Below are 19,619 nucleotides of genomic sequence, written 5' to 3'. Positions count from 1 at the left end.
TATTACTTACATTAAAACATATTAATGCAAGAGTTGGAATGGAAAATGAATAAAAATTGATTAAAACAAGGGCTCTTTTATAGTTGATGGTTTGTATGACGTTGCTTGAGTTATTCCTGTTGAAAGATCCTTACAATTTTACGAAACATTTCGAAATTGATTAAATTTGGTCAACATTCTTCAAAAGGGTATGGATACTAGTATTGACCGAACCGAGCCGAACCGAGCCGAGCCGAAGAAGTTTGGTGGGGAATGAAAAAGAAAAGAAAAATGGGAATTACCGAGCCGAGAGAGCCTGGAACAAATAACTAGTCATCGGAGCCGAGGACAATCAATAATTGAAAGGCTATTAGTAAGGGAAAACGTTATCAAAAAGGACGTAATATAACTTTGGTATTACATTATTCACGTAAGTTGTGCTTTTCCTTATAATATTATTGGCTTATTAAAGTTAAACTTCACTCTTTTAAGCAGTATTGGTATTTTCATATAGAACAGTAGGTGTACTGTCTCATTTGAAGGGACTTATTTTGATGTTGTTTCTTTATATTTGGGCTATTTAACTTAAAGTAATTGAATCATTAATTAATGAATCGATCTTTGCAAAATGAATTCAAGCGGAGACTTGATATACATCAGCCGAGTAACCCAAAAGATTTAGGAAAAGTAATAGTAGTTCATTCACTAGTAGAATATTTAAATGAAATTGGTTAAGATGTGACAGTAAATATATCATATAATAGTTTGTTGCTACAAAATGGTATAAAGTTTACTTACAATATTTTAAAATAAAAGTTGAATTTATAATTATATATAAATACGATAATTAAACCTTAACCTAATTTATTCACCTGTATAACCTAATTCAAAAACTACATTTTTATATTTTCATCAGAATTAGTTAACCCTCAAAGTCAAAGAATCAAGAGATTTAAAAAGGTATATCTTAAATAACTAGATTAAAAATGTCTTTAGTTGAACACAAAAAATTTGGAAACACTGGAATAAAAGTATCTCCGATTATTATTGGATGTATGTCTTTCGGTTCAAAATCATGGGGTGAATGGATTCAAGATGACAAAGAAGAGGTATTCAAAATGTTAAACATGCTTATGATAGAGGAATTCGTACATTTGACACAGATAATGTTTATAGCAACGGTCAAAGTGAAATTATTTTGGGTGAATTTCTGAGAAAATATAAGATCCCTAGAGAAACTGTTGTTAGCATGTCAAAGTTACGTTTTCCAGCAGATGAGAATATGGAGATAGATTTAATGAATATGACACCAGAAATGAAGATAAATGTAGTTAACATGCAAGGTTTGTCAAGTAAAGCCATTTTCAGCTCTGCAAGGGGCTCTGTCAGAAGATTAGGAACGTATATAGATGTGTTACAAATTCATCGAGTTGATCATGATACTCCTTTTGAAGAAACTATGAGAGCCTTAAATGATGTTGTTAATGAAGGTTTGGCTAGATATGACGGTGCTTCTTTGATGTTAGCAACTGAATTTGCAGAAATGCAATTCGTAGCCGAAAAGAATGGCTGGTTTAAGTTTGTCAATTCTCGGTCCTGTTACAATTTGATGTATAGAGAAGATGAGAGAGAATTGGTTCCTTTTGCCAAAAGACATAACATTGCGTTAACCCCATTTTCTCCATTAAATAAAGGGCTATTATGTAGATCTCTTGGCACAGAAACAACGAGATATAAAACAGACTTTGTCATTAGTACTAGAAATTTAAAGAATTATGCTGAATGGGAAATAGAAATTATTAATCGTGTTGAAAGAATTTCTATAAAAAGAAATATCTCCATGTCAAACATATCATTGGCATGGGTATTGCAAAAAGGTTGTTTCCCGATTGTTGGTTTTAGTTCTATTGAAAGAACTGATGAGGCCATTGATGCCCTTGATGTAAAGCTAACTTCTGAAGAAATGACATTCTTAGAAGAGCCTTATCAACATAGACATTTATATGGATAATAGGTGGTATTTTATTTTAAAGCGGTTGGATTGTGTAAGAAAATAGAACTCGAAAGTTAGTTAAACCCACAGAACGCTAACATCTATTAATATATAATCATGAACTGTTTTCAGAACAGAAAAGCATCTAGTTAGAAAAGTGTATATAAGCAGGATACTCAAAATATATGGGGAATAAATATTCTAATTTAATCTATGGTTCTTCTAAGTTATTTTTTATAACATATACTTCGTTTCATTGAAATCTTAGGTAAAAAATTATCTATTGATATTTTTTAGTCCTTTCGTTTCTGGAATAAGCATTCCTTCCCTATAAGTGTTGTAGTGATTTGTTCTTTGGGGCGCTGCTTCGTCTGAATTGGAAGTCTAACTTAGCATTTACAAAATATCCTTTTAGATATCACAAAATACCTAAATTTTACTATGGAGTACTACGTAGCTTAACCATAGTGGATTGATATTACAGGATATATATTTTCCTTAATTTTTTTAAGCGACATAAACTACGTCGGGTTTCTAATAAGTGATAATAGCTTACAGTATTATAATAAGTTTATCAAATCCTTGAAAAACTTGGATATGGGATAGTAGAAGTATTGTGTTAATATTTAAAAGTTATTTAGGTGTTTTGTTATTTTTGACCATCAGGAGTCAAAAAAAAGACGGAGATACATCTTATTTCAAAAAAGATAATTTGAATATTAACTAATAATTCCAACTACCACGCATATACGTATCTACAACTTTTTAATGGCGAAATACTAATTAAAATAATATATTAAATAACTTGTTCGCTATCGTATATTTTGTAGCTATAAGCTTAATTCTAGCTTAATATAGGGAAATATATTTTCCTTATAAACAGTAAAATGTCAATTGTTGGATTTAGATCATTTAAGATATAGAATAACTTTCCATTATTATCATGATTGGTTATTTTTCTTCTTTACTTCTTTACTTTAAAGGAAATAGTGTATATGCCTTTAAATAGATGAGAATTTAAACAACAAGATAAAGATTTAAACTGAAAAATATATCTCTAGAATTTTGTTATCATAAATTTGTGGAATCGCATTCAGATGTAGGTAAATATACATATTCATATAAAGACATTATTTTTATAATACAATTACAAATCAAAGTTTAGGGATAGGGATTCCTGCATTGGTGGTATTAAAAAGTGATGTTGTAAGTCCTAAAACAATGGATGCTAATAAAATAACTTTTTCAACAAAAAGAACTCTATTAGCCGTATTATATCTTAAATAATAGAATAGGTTAAAAAATATTTCAGTGAAGGTCATCAAAGTATAACTAATAATTTTACCATTTTCAATATGGAGCTTTTCTAAAGTTGATCCTATATATCCATTACCGAGATTAGAAGTCATGAACTGAAACACAACTAATGATAAAAAGGTATGCTCTACAAAGTTTCTAACTACTTTGAATACTGACTTTTTCCCTAAGGCAATATATTGGTTGTCATTTATAGCTTTCCCCAATCCAACATATTTTATTCCAGATGCACCTGCAACTGAAATTTCAAACTCTAATCCTTCATACTTCAACGATTTTATTGTCATTGACTAGTCGACTATCTGTAATTAATAGAATGTGATAGATTCTATATCATCATTAATTAGTATCTATTTTGAATCTGAACTCTATATGTTCTAAGAATCTTATTTTAAGTGTCTAAACTCTCTCGATTACGTTTAGATATCCAATTTGGAGCATGATAAAGCTTACCCTACCTTAAACCAGTCGAAAACTCTCGCTATCAAAATATGCTAACAGGGACTCGTATAGCGTCTGTTCATTATTATTATTCTATAACAAGTCCAAGGCTGTTTAATCCAAGAGAATTCACCCTAGATTGTAAATTATCCTTTCATAATTTATATTTTGCAATTTAGTTTGGAGTAACATAAAAGAGAAAATTATTTCTCTCTTTCATCTAGTAACTTTTTAAGTATCTGACAATATACTTCTCTTCTGGAACAATGAACCAATAATTCGTCAGATCAGGAAAATTACTCATCTCTGATTCAAATAATTTGATTTATTCAATTTTGTATTATATTTATCCTTGCTACATATTGCTAATATTAGATTATCAACTAAATTTTATCACCAATCTTAAATGGACTCAATTGACTTTCACGTGATATTATAACGAAAGATGTAAATTTAGTATGGGTGCCTAGCTTTCTCTGCTACCTGTCTTAAATTAGGTACATTAAATCCGAAAGCATCATATCCTATTTCTTCATGCTTCTTGTTAATCCCTACAAAATAAACCTTATGCAACAAATCAATATCATAAAGTCATTCAATCTTTAATGTTATTTGGGTTGTCCATTGTCCATAAAACTATGGTATTGTGGTTTGCATTATTTAAGTGGTTAGATGAATAATTATTGATAGAAATAGATATAATATATTTGGGTTCTTATTTAGCTTTGGTTGATTTTAATTATGAATTCTGACACGTTGTCGTATCATTTGTTTTTCTAAGTATAATCTTGAGACTTTATTGGTTTTAAGAATCATACCATTTCTTCCTGTAATAGGAAAAGCGATGCCTGTAGTAAGTGCCAGAATTTTCCAGGCAACAGTTTATATAGCAATTGTGAAGTTAATAGGATTACAAACCTATTTCTATTTTGCTTAACTAGCTATAAGTATATATACTTGTGCCGATCTGTTTTTTATTTTGTTTTATTTTTTCATTTTGCTTCTCTCAGAATTATTTATTTAGAATCGTTTTAACATTGGATTATACAAAGAATAATTTTATCGGAATTGTATATTGCTCATCCACCACAGGCTTGTGTTAAAATCAAATTCTCTTCTGTTTCCATGTTTACGATGGTACTCAATGAAATTTATAACTAGTTTTTGACATGTAATTACTTCTGTCAACCATGAGGTATCGGCATACCTAAATTGTTTTTAGAACTCTGTTCACCTACAAAAATATTACCTTGATGTTTTACAGGACCATAGAAATTATCAGCAAAATATCTACTATAATAAGCAATTTTAGATATTGATTCCCTTACAATGGGACGATATTTCATGTCCTCTAGTAGAACTAGATCATATCTATTATTCTCTAATATACTAGACAGTCTTTTATTTCATTTCAGATTTTGCCTGGTTATGTTTTAATATTAGCTTCCAGTCTTCATAATTTGACAAAATGGTATTTTATGCAGAATATGCATTTTTTACCAATTAAGTACTTTGCCTTAACCAAAAGGGTGTAGTTCATCATGAGACCTCAACTTATATATATAGATTTTAAAACTCATTTTCTTGATACCCAACAAAAATCCAAAATTTAAACCTATAACCAGATATACTACTTTCCTACTCACAATTTGAAACAGTGACCAAGAAGTTTTATTTTGTTATAAATCCTAATTACCATTAAAGTTTTATACCTCTCAAATGAATGAATTGAAGTGAATGCAAAATAACAATTGTTACCATGTATTCTACTGATCAAGGAGTCTCTTTTCTTACAAGAGTGACAAGAAGGTTGGATATTATTGCTTTGAGAAGTTATAATCATATATTTCTTATCTGATTGGTGAATTAAGATTTTGCGCACCAAACCTATCAATCACTATCAATAATTTTTGACTTTGAGTTGAAATAAAAAAATAACATCTTAAATCAAAACGATTGGTGTGACAGAAAAGTATATGCTGGTACAACTAACTATTCAAAATGTAATACATTCCTTCAAGACAGGAAAAATCGTTGTCACACATTGTAAATGTTCTCTCAACCTCTCCATTTGAATATGAAATTGTAGGCTTAATAGGAAATTAAATGTCGATTATAACTGAATATAAAAATATCTTCTGTCCAGTGGCAAAGGCTAAGTTGTACACTAAATGTCTCCAGTGAAACATCTCTATCTTGATGATATTGTTTCCTTGCCATGGCAATCTACTGCGATGTTGAAAAAAAAAAAATCTTACATAAATGTGATTTACGTTTTAGGTAATAAATACGTTAACACACATAGTAGGTTCATTTGTAGAATTGGCCAAATGATATCTATATTGGATTTTTTGATCCTGAAATTGTAGAGTTATTTTAATTTTTGATTTTACTCAACTAAAACTGCTATATTATCTCCCTTATATTTCTTGTTGATTGCGATGTTTAAGCTTAACAGACAGGTTTCTCTTTACAAATGGATTATTGAAAATAACAGTTCTTTATATAGACGTATTTTTGTTTTGCATATTCGAATATGTTTTTGTCTTGGTCTGGATAGTCTGGCAAAAGTTGAACTTATATCGAAATTTATTATTGCCAAATACTACGATAGTATATTGGTATTACTGATGTATTATATATCCTTGACAAGTAATTAACGCAGATTAAGATCAGTTCTATGAATCAGCCACGATTGCCTTTGTAAAATTGATATGTTCATGGTGATGGGTTTTCTCTATTATGGATTACCAAATCCACTTTCATGAACCTTTGGAATATTTAAAAGCTTTCCGTCAGGCTCGATGATACTTACACAAGATGAGTACTATATATTATTGAAGAATATCTTGATTAATCGCATTTCAAATATTACCTTTAGCTTTGATGAAGATATCAGAATTGAATTAAACGTAGTTAATCATCGTTTGAGAAATGTAGTAAGCACATACAGAGCTACTCTTTTAACCATATCCTGCCCGTAACATCAATTATTTAAAAAACATTGGCAGAACAAGATAAACCGGCCTTTTTATATACTAGGTGCTGATATTTCATAAATTTCTTTGTAACGTCATTTTAAATGACATATTTTATTTTTCGATTATATAATATCTACCCAATCTTCCTTTGGATTTTAGAAGGTGGCAAGGTTTTATTGCAAGGTATTCAGTATTTTCTCGATTTTGGTTCCAATTATAATTATGATTATACCTTTCTATATTATTATAAGACTAAATATCCATTATATCAGTCGTTGATATGGATATATATAAGTTAGAGGGATAAAAAGGGACTTCTATTGTAACTGCAAACCCTTTTAACAACACAACATTTAGTACAGTATGGGATATTCTAACAAAATCCACTTCTTCAGGCAATGAATCTCACGTAGGTAACAATATGAAATGAATGTCTACGATATTATATAATCGGCACAAAAAATTGGTACGTATTTCTCCAATCAATAGTGGCCTGCTGATGCAAGCATAATAAGATATTTTGCAAAGTGCACTGGATTGTTATCATTCAAAAATGTATTCTAATATAATTACCAATAAAGCAATATCGTTTAAAATATTTATTCCAATCTCTTAGAATGTCCAAAAACAGATGCATACTTTCATGTATCCTAAAAAAGAAACCGTTGTGAAGCAACCTATGGCAGATGTTCTTCTTCGATTGTCTAAGACCTTTATAACTTATGCCACTCTGACATCATCCGTTAACAACCCTCAAACAAGTTGGACAAATATTGCTTACAGAATCAGAATATATAGCTAACACTACGATGAAAAGGATGGGCAATTGGCAGGCAAAGTAAATGCCAGACAGATCTAAGAGATGAAAACAGTTATCTCAACTTACTTGCAAATATTGACAAATTTGAAAACTGATTAATAAATTAAGTTATCTGTCTATTTATTTAACGATATTCACTATTATAGTTTCTTAGTATGGCTAAATAAAATTATTACATCTAAACCTTCATAAAAATTAGAACAAGAGAAACAATATAAAACATTTACCATTAGATTGCTCATATTTAGTGGATAGCATCGGAGCAAGATATTTCCTTGTAAATTACCAATATAGTATTTCTAAAAATAATGTGCTACCGCAACCTTCCCCATACACTACTGCTACTCCATAATTCAGCATGTCCACCACCCACTTCTATAGATCTTAAAATTCATTAGTGGGTTCTTTAAATCAATATTGAATATTTTAATATATTCCTATTACAGTTAAATCAATCAATTCCTACCCAATTCAGTAGCTGCTTAAAGTGATAGTTGTATCTGATGTATTTTTTAACATCGCGGTTCTTTCTAGCGATGAAATTTTTCAATATCAGATGGAATGAAAATTTTGGAGACAATGATACAAACCAAACAAGAAACTTTTAGATGGGAGGAACCAATACGTGGCAGAATTGTGTTTTCCTAGGGTCTTACTTAATACTGAAATTGGTAGTTACTACTTATCTGTTCAATTAAGTTAGTGCTGAAGCTTGGTTCTAGATTTCTTGGTTTTCTCCCCAGAGATACAGCATTCAAAAACAGAATTCAAAAGTCGTTGCAAGGATTCTTATAAGGATAATGGAAATTTGGTAAAAAGTATGTTGAGGTACTGTTTCTTTATATTTTTTTTAATTTAGTTAACTGTACTCTACTCTGCTGTATTACAGTTTTATTCCACCCATCGATAATGCTTTTTTACGTTTATTCAGCGATAGTGATATTATATGGGAACTTGATAGGGTAGTAGTATTTCTTTTATTTTGTCTTTAACTGAAAATAGAGATGAGTTAGAAATGCACAGGGATGTTTCTTTTTAGTTTTCTTTCTGCTTTAAGCTGTTGGGAAAGTGTTATTGAATTTGGGAACGTGAGTTTATCAGATTGAACAAGTTTTGGTTTTATTAAACACCATTTTCACTACAAATCTTTGTCGGATGAGATACTATCTTTTTTTATTTTGCTTCTTCGAGTATCTTCTGCCAAGAATGTAACTTTAGTGCCAGCTAACACTCCTCTCTGGTTTATTCTATATTACTATATCAAATGTGATAATAATTTTCATTTACAGTTTGGTTCTTTCTATATATAAAATGATGGAAACAAGTTAAATATTATCCCAAGTTGCCCTCCGTCGAGAGTTTGGTATTGATTCTGAACATAAAAGGACTTCAATCTCAGAATTTGAAGTTGCGATAGAGTCAGGTCTTGAGAAAGTACTAACTCAACAGCGATGATTCGTGCTATTGACACTTTTAAACGACTTGTTTTTAGTAGAAGGTCGTTCAGAAGTTATGTTATTATCTGTTTCACTGCTATAATCGTGTTTTTGATATCTCATACTGCTTATAGTAAAGGTGAAAATATTCAGTATGTCTATGATACTATACAGGCTTCTACTAGTCAAAGAAATAGTGATATCTTGAAAGAATCCCTTTCTCAAATTAAAATTAAACCAATTGATGAGGTTCCAGTTACTCCCATGGAATTAATCCCAACATATGATGACATGATTGATTTGAAAAAAGATACTTTCTGGAATCCATTAACTAAGCAATATTACAAGAAATTTGAAGAATTAGATCTAGAAAGTCGTTGTGCTTTTTACTTCCGTCATTTATACACAATGAATGAGAAGTGGTCTAACAGTTTAAGTACTGTCTCATTCTTGATTAATGATGTTGATGAAAAGGCTTTGGATAAGATGAAGGATAAACATGGTATTATGTTAGCTGATGAAGAAACCATTAAGCTACACAAGAGAAAAAATGACATTGGTCTTGCTTTTCAAAGATTAAGATTGTATGACACTTGTTTCCTTCAAAATGAGGATGTCAATATGGAAAGAATTTTTAAAAGAGACGATGGGCATGAATCTAATAACAATGATGAAGCAGAGGATATCGAAAAAGTTTTGAAGAAGGCTGATAACGAATATACTAAAAGAGAAATTCAAGAACCACCAGAATTAGAGTATGATCAGTATGACTTTGAGCATAGAATGTTTCCATTTTTAAATCACTTTAATAAGGATAATTTTACTACACTAATTCCAAAAATTACTATGGTTGATGGTAAGACATTAGAAAAGGGGTATTTGCCTATATTGAACCCTGACGATGGGACAATGACAGGTTCTAGTACTTTTGAATATGATCCTACCATATCTTTCTGGAGTAACTGGAATAAGATGAGTGGTATTGTTGGTAAACGTGGGATTATCTTAAGTTTTGCAGATGGCCATTTAGACTATGCTACAAAACTGATTACGACGTTTAAATATCAAGGTAACAAATTACCAATTCAAATTATCTATAAGACTGGAGATTTAAACTCTCAAACCATCAAAATTTTACAACGTGTTGCAACAGATATGGATATCGATTATGCAAAGATTGATACCGAAGACGAAAGAACACCAGTCCCACAACAGTTGATTTTTGTAGACATCACAGATACATTAAATAAAGATGTGATAGGCAATTATAAAAAATACAAAAACAAGTGGTTGGCTGTAACTTTTAATTTATTTGAAGAATTTATCTTTATGGATATCGATGCAATCAGTTATGTTGATATGAACTACTATTTTGAAACTGAAGAGTACAAGAAGACAGGTACTATATTTTTTAGGGACAGAATTTTATTATTCAATACAGTTGACAGATGTGTTCCTATTTTTGATACTCTACAGCCTAAGATTAAAGAAGCCAAATATTTTGGTAACTTCCCATTCATCGATAGAGATTATGTGACAGATGAATGTGAGAAAAATTTGAGTGTTGAAGAAGTTATCTTTAAAAGATATTTTGATGATCATTATCAACATCAGATGGAAGCAGGTCTTTTAGCAGTTGATAAGACAAGACATGTTATTCCTATGGTCATAGCCTCGATGTTGCATATGTCTAAAAAAACAGAAATTTGTAACTACGGTGATAAAGATTTTTTCTGGATAGGTTTTGTCGTTGCTGGCCATCCTTATTCATTCCATTCTGTAAATGCAGGTACAGTGGGTAAGTATGAAAGAAAAAAGAAGACTAGTACCACCGAAGAAGGTTCAATATGTGCTATTCAAATTGCCCATATGTCTCATGATGATCATCTTCTATGGTTAAATGGTGGTGCTAATAATTGTAAAGTTGACTCAGCCAAAAAAGATTGGGCGCATGAGAAGATGGGTCCCTTTTTGAAGAAAAAGTTTAAAACATTTGAAAGATTAAAGAAATGGTATAGTGTAGACCCTATTGATACAGAATATGGTATGGTTTCAGCAGACAGATATGATGCATGGGGTGGATATATTGGTAACTGTAAAGGTTATGTTTGGTGTTTACATTACTCTAAAAAATTGAAAGATTTTAGCTTTGATGAAACAGTTGAACGTGGTAGATTGATCAATTTCAGTAAAGATGAACAAGCACAACTTCTAGCAACTAACACTGTGTGGACTACATTTAATTTGACTGATTATAAAATAAATATGAAGAAGGAAAGCAATGAAAAATCAAAGCTCAAATCAAATTGATTCGAGTATATATGTACTATTAATTTTCAATATTATTACAAATTATTTTTTTTCTATTCACGGCTCATCTATTCGATTAAATAGTAGGTGTAATATTTTTATACCAAAATTTACATGTATAATATAATAAAAAGTAAACTAATGAAGAGATCTATTTCATAATATTTTTATAGATATGTAGCAGGATAGAGGTTTCAGGGACGAGTGGTGCAGCTTGACCATAATCTGAGGAACTACGATTCGTTAAATAATAGATGTAATATGTGATACTTTTTTAACAATTACTATAAATTTAATTCAAGTAAATTGCATAAGTTCAGTGTCATGTTGTAAATTATTAAACTTGGTTAGACCTTTCTTTATATGGTTTCTGTTGCGAATACCAGTGAGTAGTGAGTGCAACGAAAGAAAGGAAGTATCCAGTAATATCAATTAATAATCATCTAATTAATAGAAATGCCTTGATTAAAGATACCTTGGATTTAATAGGTTCAAAATTTATTAATTTTCAACCTTCCTAACTTCGGAATGGCTTAAAAACATCTCTATTACCATATTCGTCCATCGCGAATGCGGCATATTCTTCCTCATCGGCTCGGAAGTTATGCCATAAAAACGGCAATATAGCTAACCACTATGCTTAGTAATATGATCCAAGGATGATGAAATATATAAACCATGAGACAGATAGCACTTTGGAAATAATTTTACTTTGTTAACTCAATATATTAAATTGATATTAGAAGAAAAGGTCTAAAATAGGAAGTCAATCTCTTTATATTTGATTGCTAGACCCATATTAAGCTTTTAAGTGAAAAAGGAAAAATATATCTCTAACCTAATTAATATGTCTGTTTTTGTTTCTGGTGCAACTGGGTTCATTGCTCAACATATTGTCAATGATCTTTTGAATCAAGGTTATAAGGTTATTGGTACTGCAAGAAGCCAAGAAAAGGCTGATAAATTGATTAGACAATTCGGTAACAATCCAAACTTGTCCATGGAGATAGTTTCTGATATCGCTCAATTGGGTGCATTTGATAAGGCTATTGAAAAGCATAGCAATGATATTAAGTATGTATTACATACTGCTTCCCCTTTCCACTTTGATACTATCGAATATGAGAAGGATCTGTTGATCCCTGCAGTTAATGGTACAAAGGGAATTCTTGAATCTATAAAGAAATATGCTGCTGATAAAGTGGAACGTGTAGTTATTACATCTTCTTTTGCTTCGGTAGTCAATGTTGAAGATCAAGCTAATTCTAAAATCGTTCTAACTGAAAAAGACTGGAATACTGTCTCTTGGGAGGGTGCTCAGAAAGATGGTATTTATGCTTATTATGGTTCTAAAGCATTTGCTGAGAGAGCTGCATGGGATTTCTTGAAAGAAAACAGAGACAGTGTTAAATTTAAACTCACTGCAGTTAACCCTGTTTACGTTTTTGGTCCACAATTGTTTGATGAAGATGTTAAGGCACAACTAAATACATCTTGTGAGTTTATTAACGAATTGGTTCATGCTGATCCAGAAACTAAGATTGATGCAAGTGTCGCTGGTAATTTTATTGATGTTCGTGATGTTTCTAAGGCACATTTATTGGCTTTCCAGAAGCAAGAAACTGTCGGTGAAAGGTTAATTTTGTCAAATGGCCCATTTGGTAAGCAGGATATTATAAATGTTTTAAATAAAAACTATCCACAATTAAAAGGTAAAATTCCACCAAGCAATCCAGATACAGATGCTAAGATTGGAAAAAATGCGTGTGGCGTCAACAATGAAAAGTCAAAAAGTATACTAGGTTTCAAATTTATGGCATTCGAAGAAACTGTTTGCGATACCGTTAACCAAATCTTGAAGAAAGAAAATAAATTTTAAGGATTTAATAACTGTATAGATAGAGATTTCAAATACTGTAAGTAAAAAATGTAGATATACAATAAAAAATATGATAATTATCAAGCTATGCATAGCGTCATATTAACGTTAGAATCATATCTTGCCAACGAAGAAAAAAATTCTGATATCCTAATTTAAAAAAGAAAATTAACTTAGATACAACAAGGTTAAAAATAAATTTAGATTAAATATTTGCAGCTTCTAAGAGTAAATCTGGTTGATTCAGCAGAAATAAAACCTAGACTGTATTTTTGAGAACTTAATAGGTACCTGGAAAATTTCCTTATCAAGAAAATTCATATATCTTAAAAGATAGAAATTAAAAATTCAGATTTGACAATTCAACATGCTATATCATGAAAGACTTTTTATATTATTGATTAGAAAAATGTAATATATATATTAATTAACTTTATAATTCGTTTCTGTTTAAGTGTAAGCATAATTTTAAATATTTCGTAACACGTAACTTACTTAAGATTAAGTGAATCTCTTGTACCATGGCTTGTCATCATGCAAAGCAGCTTCAGCATCGTAACCACCTTCTCTTTTAGAAGATGGGATCCAGCCAGCTGACTTCCATGGCAAGACACCTTCTTCGTACATTTCGTTAACTTCTTCTAAGGTCAAACCCTTAGTTTCACAGACGAAGAAGAACACATAGAACCAAGCGAAGACCAAACAACCCATGAAAACATAACCATAGGCAAAGTGAATGGCACCAGTAATGAAAGGAGTGAAGAAAGAAATCAAGAAACCCCACAACCAGTTAGCACCAACAGATAAAGCAATAGCTCTACCTCTGATTCTCAATGGGAAAGTTTCAGAAACGATAACATAAGGAATTGGAGCCCATGTAGTAGCAAAACAGAAAATAAAGAAACAGGTGAAAACAATCATACAGTTACCAGCACCTTCTGAAGTGTACTCTTCACGTTGACCATAACCACGAGGATATAATCTAGTAACACCGACAGAGGCATAAACGACGAAACAACACATCATAGTTGCGGCACCCCACAACAAACAACGACGACGACCAAATCTTTCGACAGTCCATAAACCAACGAAAGTAGAAGCGAAGTTAACAACACCGATAACAATAGCGGCTTCAAAACCATCATCCAAACCAACAGAAACAAATAATGTAGTACCGTAGTAGAAGAAATAATTGTTACCAGTCAATTGTTGTAATGATTGGATCATAACACCCATTAAAACTCTGTGGAAGATCTTACCTTTTGTAACAAACAATTCAGCCCAGGAAGCAGAACCAGCAGCTCTTTCAGCTTCAACACCAGCCATAATTTCTTCCATTTCGTGAATGACAATTGGATCATCGACAGTACATTTGTTACAGATAGCCAAAGATCTCTTAGCTTCTTCTAGTCTACCTTGTTGAGCCAAGTATCTAGAAGATTCAGGGACCAAAGTCATACCACCTAACATAAACAAAGCCCAAGCAAAGGACAAACCTAATGGAACTCTCCATTGAACAGAGTTATGATATTTTTTGGTACCATAGTTAGTACAGTAACCCAAGAAAATACCACCAGTAATCATTAATTGATAGAATGCGACAGCAGTACCTCTTAAATGGGATGGAGCAGTTTCGGAAATCAAGGTTGGACACAAAACAGCAATACCACCAACACCCATACCAGAAATAATTCTACCGATGAAGTATTGGTACCATTTGTTGATAGAAGCAATGGAAATAATAATACCGATAACGTAGACAACAGTAACAATCATTAAACCGATACGACGACCATACATATCACCGGTTCTACCTAAAGTTAAACCACCAATACAACAACCAATGTTAAAGATACCAACAACCAAACCAGTTCTAACCTTAGAGAAATAATAATCATTTTTTACGTGGTCGTAAGAACCAAATCTTCTTAAGAAATCAGTTTGACTGACAAAACCAGAAATGGTACCAGTATCCCAACCGAAAATAAAACCACCGAAGGCAATCATTAAACATAAGGCTAAGACACCAGCATATTGACCGATTGGACCAGTAGCAGGAACGACATAGTCAGATTCATGTTTTAAATCGATGTCATCACCGGATGATTTATTTGATGCATTAGATGAGTGAGATGGTGAGTAAGCGACCTTGGCACCATCGGAGGCACCGACTTGGGCCTCAATACTTTGAGTTTCAGCAACTTCTTGTGACATAGTTAGAATGTCTTATTGATGAGTAGTTGATTGTTTTTGTAGAGTAACAGGAGAGATGAAAATAAATGTGGATGTAAAATGGAAACCCACAATCGAAATCAAAATTTTAAGTTTGTGAAAAAAACTTGGAGTTTATATATCAAAAATTTTGAACTACATTTTTGATGAATCCCAAGGTTGAGAGGGAAAAGAAACAATAAAAAGCATTTCGACACTGTCGATTCAAGGTGAAAGATGAATACGAATAAAAATAAAATCTGGGACAACTAAAGTTTCGAGTCTCTCTCTAGCTACCTGATGCAGAAAAAGAACTCAGAAAAGAAAGCAAATAAGAAAAAAGACTGTTGTTTTTTCTTATCTCTAAAATGCCTTCAAACAAAACCCCATATACTATTCTCTTTACATTTTTCACTTCCACTCAGGTATTAAGATTACTATTAGGCTGCTATTGTTATTTTCTTATTATTATTACTTTTTAGTGGGCCAAAAGCAACGTAATGTAGTGGATATTTTCTTTTTACATTTCAATTTGATCCACAAATAGCAGTATAATCTCTTAGCCAACAGTTATAGAGACAAAGACCATACCTGTCTTGAACCAACATCATCTCTATCCGCTGTCGTTTCTTCTCGAACCTCGTAGTTTCGAAATGACCAACCAGTCAGTTTTCTTAAGATAATCCGGTATCCCGGTACAAAAGGACAATTATTCCGGAGAGAGTCATTTGAGAAAGTAAAACAGCAATGATGAAAAAATCGAGGGGAACACAGTAGAAAGTTCCTACTTCCACAATATATCTCATTCGATCGAGATGAAATTAAATTTTAGCTAATGATTTCTTCAGGTAAGAAATGGAATAAAAGAAACATCACGAAAAAAGTACAATGAAATCCAGTTAAAGGAGGGACCAAGCGGGACCAAGCGGGACCATCAAATATTCAATGATAGGTGATAAATGAAATCATGGAGAGTAATTTCAGATAAAGAAGAGTGAGAAGAGCGATTGTGACGGTTGAAAAGAAACGGTTCGTAAAACAAAAGAGAAACCATTGTAGATATTGTATTGTCAATTTGGCCCGGTAAGCAAAAGTTGGTAAAAGTAATGATAATGCCTAACATTATTATTTTTCTCAGGCTGATGATGACAAATTGCTAATTATTGTCAACATACTGGTCAAATCGTCATTGGCTAAGTGAAAAAAAATTTTATCAAGTCTGCTGGTCTAGGTGAATATCTCTGGAAATCAGAATTTTTCCGGGCAAAGGGGGTGAAGGCAATAAAGACCGAGAGCCCTCAGAACAAGCTGTATACAAAAAGAAGAAAAAGACGAAAAGAGAAAAACGAAGATAAAAGAAAAGAGGGACTTTTTCCGGCTTTGTTAGAGGGCGATCGGATAATCTTGTATATCTTTTCTTTTGAGGTAATTTATTTTAGTACGAAATGCCAGGTTCCGCTAGCTTGTAAAATTATTTGCAACCCAAGTGAAAGAAAAAAAAGCTACCAGCAAGCAAGAAAAGAGGATGTGTGAAAACACTAAGGGGCTGAAGTATTAACTCTGAGGGGCAGAGAGCAAGTATAGGTGCTGAGAAGGCAAAAGAAATCTTCTTCTTTTCTGTTGTTGTTGAATCAAATTTATCAGTAACAGCCGGAAAAACTTTTACACCACCCTACAATTGTATTTAATCGTACCGTGGCTCAGATTTGTATAGGTTTCGGACCCGCGGAACAACAGTAATATATCTATCATTCTCCTTCTGATATTTCTTCCTTACAAGCTGTAGAGCTGCGCACAAGTTGTGTCTATGAACGGATATTTATTCAGATATTGAATTTAATTTCACCGCGTTCTGTAGGGAGCTGTCTTAGAACAAAAAAATTTTCTTTCAACCACAACGGAAATACGGAATTACTCTAAATATATTTATGTTCGTGTTCGAGTGTGTTGGGAAAAACTCTAAACATATAATTTTCCCGATTTGTCTCACCTCATTACTGTATCTTCTCGGAGAAAATGTGTTGGTTGATAGAAGATCTGGTCTCTATGGGAAAGTTTTCATACCATGTCCGCTGGGTGCTAACAACACAATTCCAATAGATATGGGACTTCAGGACTCTTAATATCTCAATATCTGAATATCAGAAACCAAAATCAAATTATGCGTTTAAAGATGTCTACAGCGTTATCTGACTTTGACAGCTCGTTCATTGCATAAGGTGATGTTAGAAATCGGAACTTCTATCGAATACATCTACGAGTAAGAAAACCACCATTACTAATATTATTGCTATTGCCAGTAATATCGTGTATTTCAATTAGTGGTATAAACTAAAAAAAGCATATCTGTTTCGAATAGGGTTTGTTGGTCAATTTACCAAAGACACAGCTAGCAGCCTCTTGATGTTTTATCTACAAGATACGCCAACAAAAGCTGAGGCAATATTCTCATTGGTGTAACAACTCAGCTGAAAAGAAAAAAAAACATCAAAATGCAAGAAGAAAAAAAATAGAGAAAAAGAAAAAATCCTTTAGTAACGGGAGAAACAGTCTGGGTACTTTCTCAATGAATGAATAATACTTTGATAGTTCACCTTGGTCTGGATACGCTTTTTGAGGGTATATTTATTGTTACACATAATTATCTCACTATGATGAAATCGATGAAGCACCTCCACCATAATTTAAAATTAAAGATAATTTCTAGTCGAATATAACCACAAGAATACATTCATTATTGATGGAAAACCCCATGGGTAAAAAAACAAATTATAACAAAAATCTGTCACTTAACTTTGCTTTTGTTTAAAATTAAAAGTGGGGAGAAGGGAGGGGAAGTGGGACAGACAGTGTCTTTAAAGAGAGTAGAAACTGGCAACTAAATATTTTATTATTATTATTCTTGCGTTACATCAAGTAATTATACATATTTAAAAAATTGTCAAGCTAGTGCTCTGCCTCTTCGTTCATTAAAGAGTTATTCACTTCATTTCCTCTGACCAATCTCAACTCCTACTTTAGAAAAACTATCGCTGTATGAGAGAAATCCACGTATTCGTAAAATTACTCCGGACCTTTACTACTGTCTGAACAGCTTTACATCAAGAGCTATATGCAATTGGTGGATTATACAGATTTCATAATGAAGTGGGACAGTGTCTTAACTCCAGAGTATTCGTATTATATTGTTTCTGAATACCATTGAAGTTGTAATACATTGCACATTTCGTTTTTTGAAATTTGAATTTCTTGTTCTTGAGATATCTTAATCCCCAGGTTAACAGCCCACGCAGCTTTGCTATCCCAGCCGTTTATCTCCAGCCATGTCTTCACCCCAGAGAATAGACTGAACTTGAAAAAGCAAAGAAGACCCACCTGGATGGATTATGCGTTTTGAAGTTTTGGTCTTCCTGCAAAGTGAGAATTTTTAAATATCTGCAAATGTTGTCAATTGGACAAGTGGTAAATAAGAAAGACAATGCAGAGAAATTAAGTGGGGGAGGCATATGGTGAGGAACGAAGATCTATTAACTCGTCGTTCCCCAGAGTAGCAATCCCATTGGATGAGGCTAAAAAAGAATTGATCTATATACTGTTGTTCGTTTATTTTTAGACTGTTCTTTTAAACTTTATACTTCTATATATCATTGTATAGATTTTTATTTTTATTTCTTCTTATTACATGTCATTGCGTTAAAGTTCGAAATGTGCTGTCTACCAGATCTTTGAGCTCTTTGTAACTGATGATAATACAATTCATTTCATCGGGGGTCACAAGCATTATTTTCTCATGAACACCGGCATCTAATTTGTTAAGACATCTCAAAACATGTGTTAAATCCATTACTGCTTTACCTGTTTCATCAACTTGGTGGAAAACGTAGTCATAGAACAATATAATTGGGAATTTCTCTCCCGTTTCTGACCATTTTATGTCAACACGAGACTCCATACGGCCAAATATACAGTTTAACTTGCACATTAATCTAAATAATCGACCATTTTCTAGTTCTTTTGACAACACACCTTCTGTGTGTTCTGTCAAACTTTGTGCTGCATCTAATGTATCGAAAAGCTTATCATAGAATAAAGAACATAATTCCTTGATATTTTTCTTGTCATTATCCTCATCTAATAAATAATTTAGGACTGATTTGAATTGTTCATCGACAGGTAGCTCGTCAACACTTCCATTTTTATTAGCTGTAGAAATATTGTTGGATAATTTCTTAAGTACCTCACCCAGACGGTA

At 32.1% G+C, this 19,619-nt stretch overlaps 4 protein-coding genes and 1 further gene across 4 annotated transcripts in view, besides 2 other annotated features; 3 read left to right on the top strand and 2 right to left on the bottom strand.

The window, feature by feature from the left end:
- The first annotated feature begins 965 nt into the window (after positions 1-965).
- Positions 966-1,190: a sequence feature (similar to hypothetical protein; correction of possible frameshift sequencing error).
- Kpol_1057p23 lies at positions 966-1,990 on the top strand (the record flags this gene model as incomplete).
- Positions 1,193-1,990: a sequence feature (similar to hypothetical protein; correction of possible frameshift sequencing error).
- Positions 1,991-8,982: 6,992 nt separating this feature from the next.
- Positions 8,983-11,277, top strand: Kpol_1057p22 (alpha-mannosyltransferase; the record flags this gene model as incomplete). The annotated part of the gene is made up of 1 exon (XM_001643642.1): positions 8,983-11,277. The coding sequence occupies one exon, from the start codon at positions 8,983-8,985 to the stop codon at positions 11,275-11,277; it is 2,295 nt and encodes a 764-aa protein (XP_001643692.1).
- Positions 11,278-12,124: 847 nt separating this feature from the next.
- On the top strand, positions 12,125-13,156 carry Kpol_1057p21 (SDR family oxidoreductase; the record flags this gene model as incomplete). Its single annotated transcript, XM_001643641.1, has 1 exon — positions 12,125-13,156. The coding sequence occupies one exon, from the start codon at positions 12,125-12,127 to the stop codon at positions 13,154-13,156; it is 1,032 nt and encodes a 343-aa protein (XP_001643691.1).
- Positions 13,157-13,657: 501 nt separating this feature from the next.
- Positions 13,658-15,370, bottom strand: Kpol_1057p20 (sugar porter family MFS transporter; the record flags this gene model as incomplete). The annotated part of the gene is made up of 1 exon (XM_001643640.1): positions 13,658-15,370. The coding sequence occupies one exon, from the start codon at positions 15,368-15,370 to the stop codon at positions 13,658-13,660; it is 1,713 nt and encodes a 570-aa protein (XP_001643690.1).
- Positions 15,371-19,052: 3,682 nt separating this feature from the next.
- The window catches only part of PAN3, a gene marked incomplete at both ends in the record, with an annotated part of 1,987 nt that continues 1,420 nt past the window's right edge, over positions 19,053-19,619 (bottom strand). Inside the window, one exon of the mRNA XM_001643639.1 lies at positions 19,053-19,619. Within this exon, the coding sequence (XP_001643689.1) occupies positions 19,053-19,619 (567 nt within the window).

The sequence above is a fragment of the Vanderwaltozyma polyspora genome, genomic scaffold, assembly GCF_000150035.1.
Source record: "Vanderwaltozyma polyspora DSM 70294 KpolScaffold1057 genomic scaffold, whole genome shotgun sequence".
Classification (NCBI taxonomy): domain Eukaryota; kingdom Fungi; phylum Ascomycota; class Saccharomycetes; order Saccharomycetales; family Saccharomycetaceae; genus Vanderwaltozyma; species Vanderwaltozyma polyspora.
The sequence above is the reverse complement of the archived record's forward strand: the minus strand, read 5'-3'. Positions and strand labels throughout refer to the sequence as shown.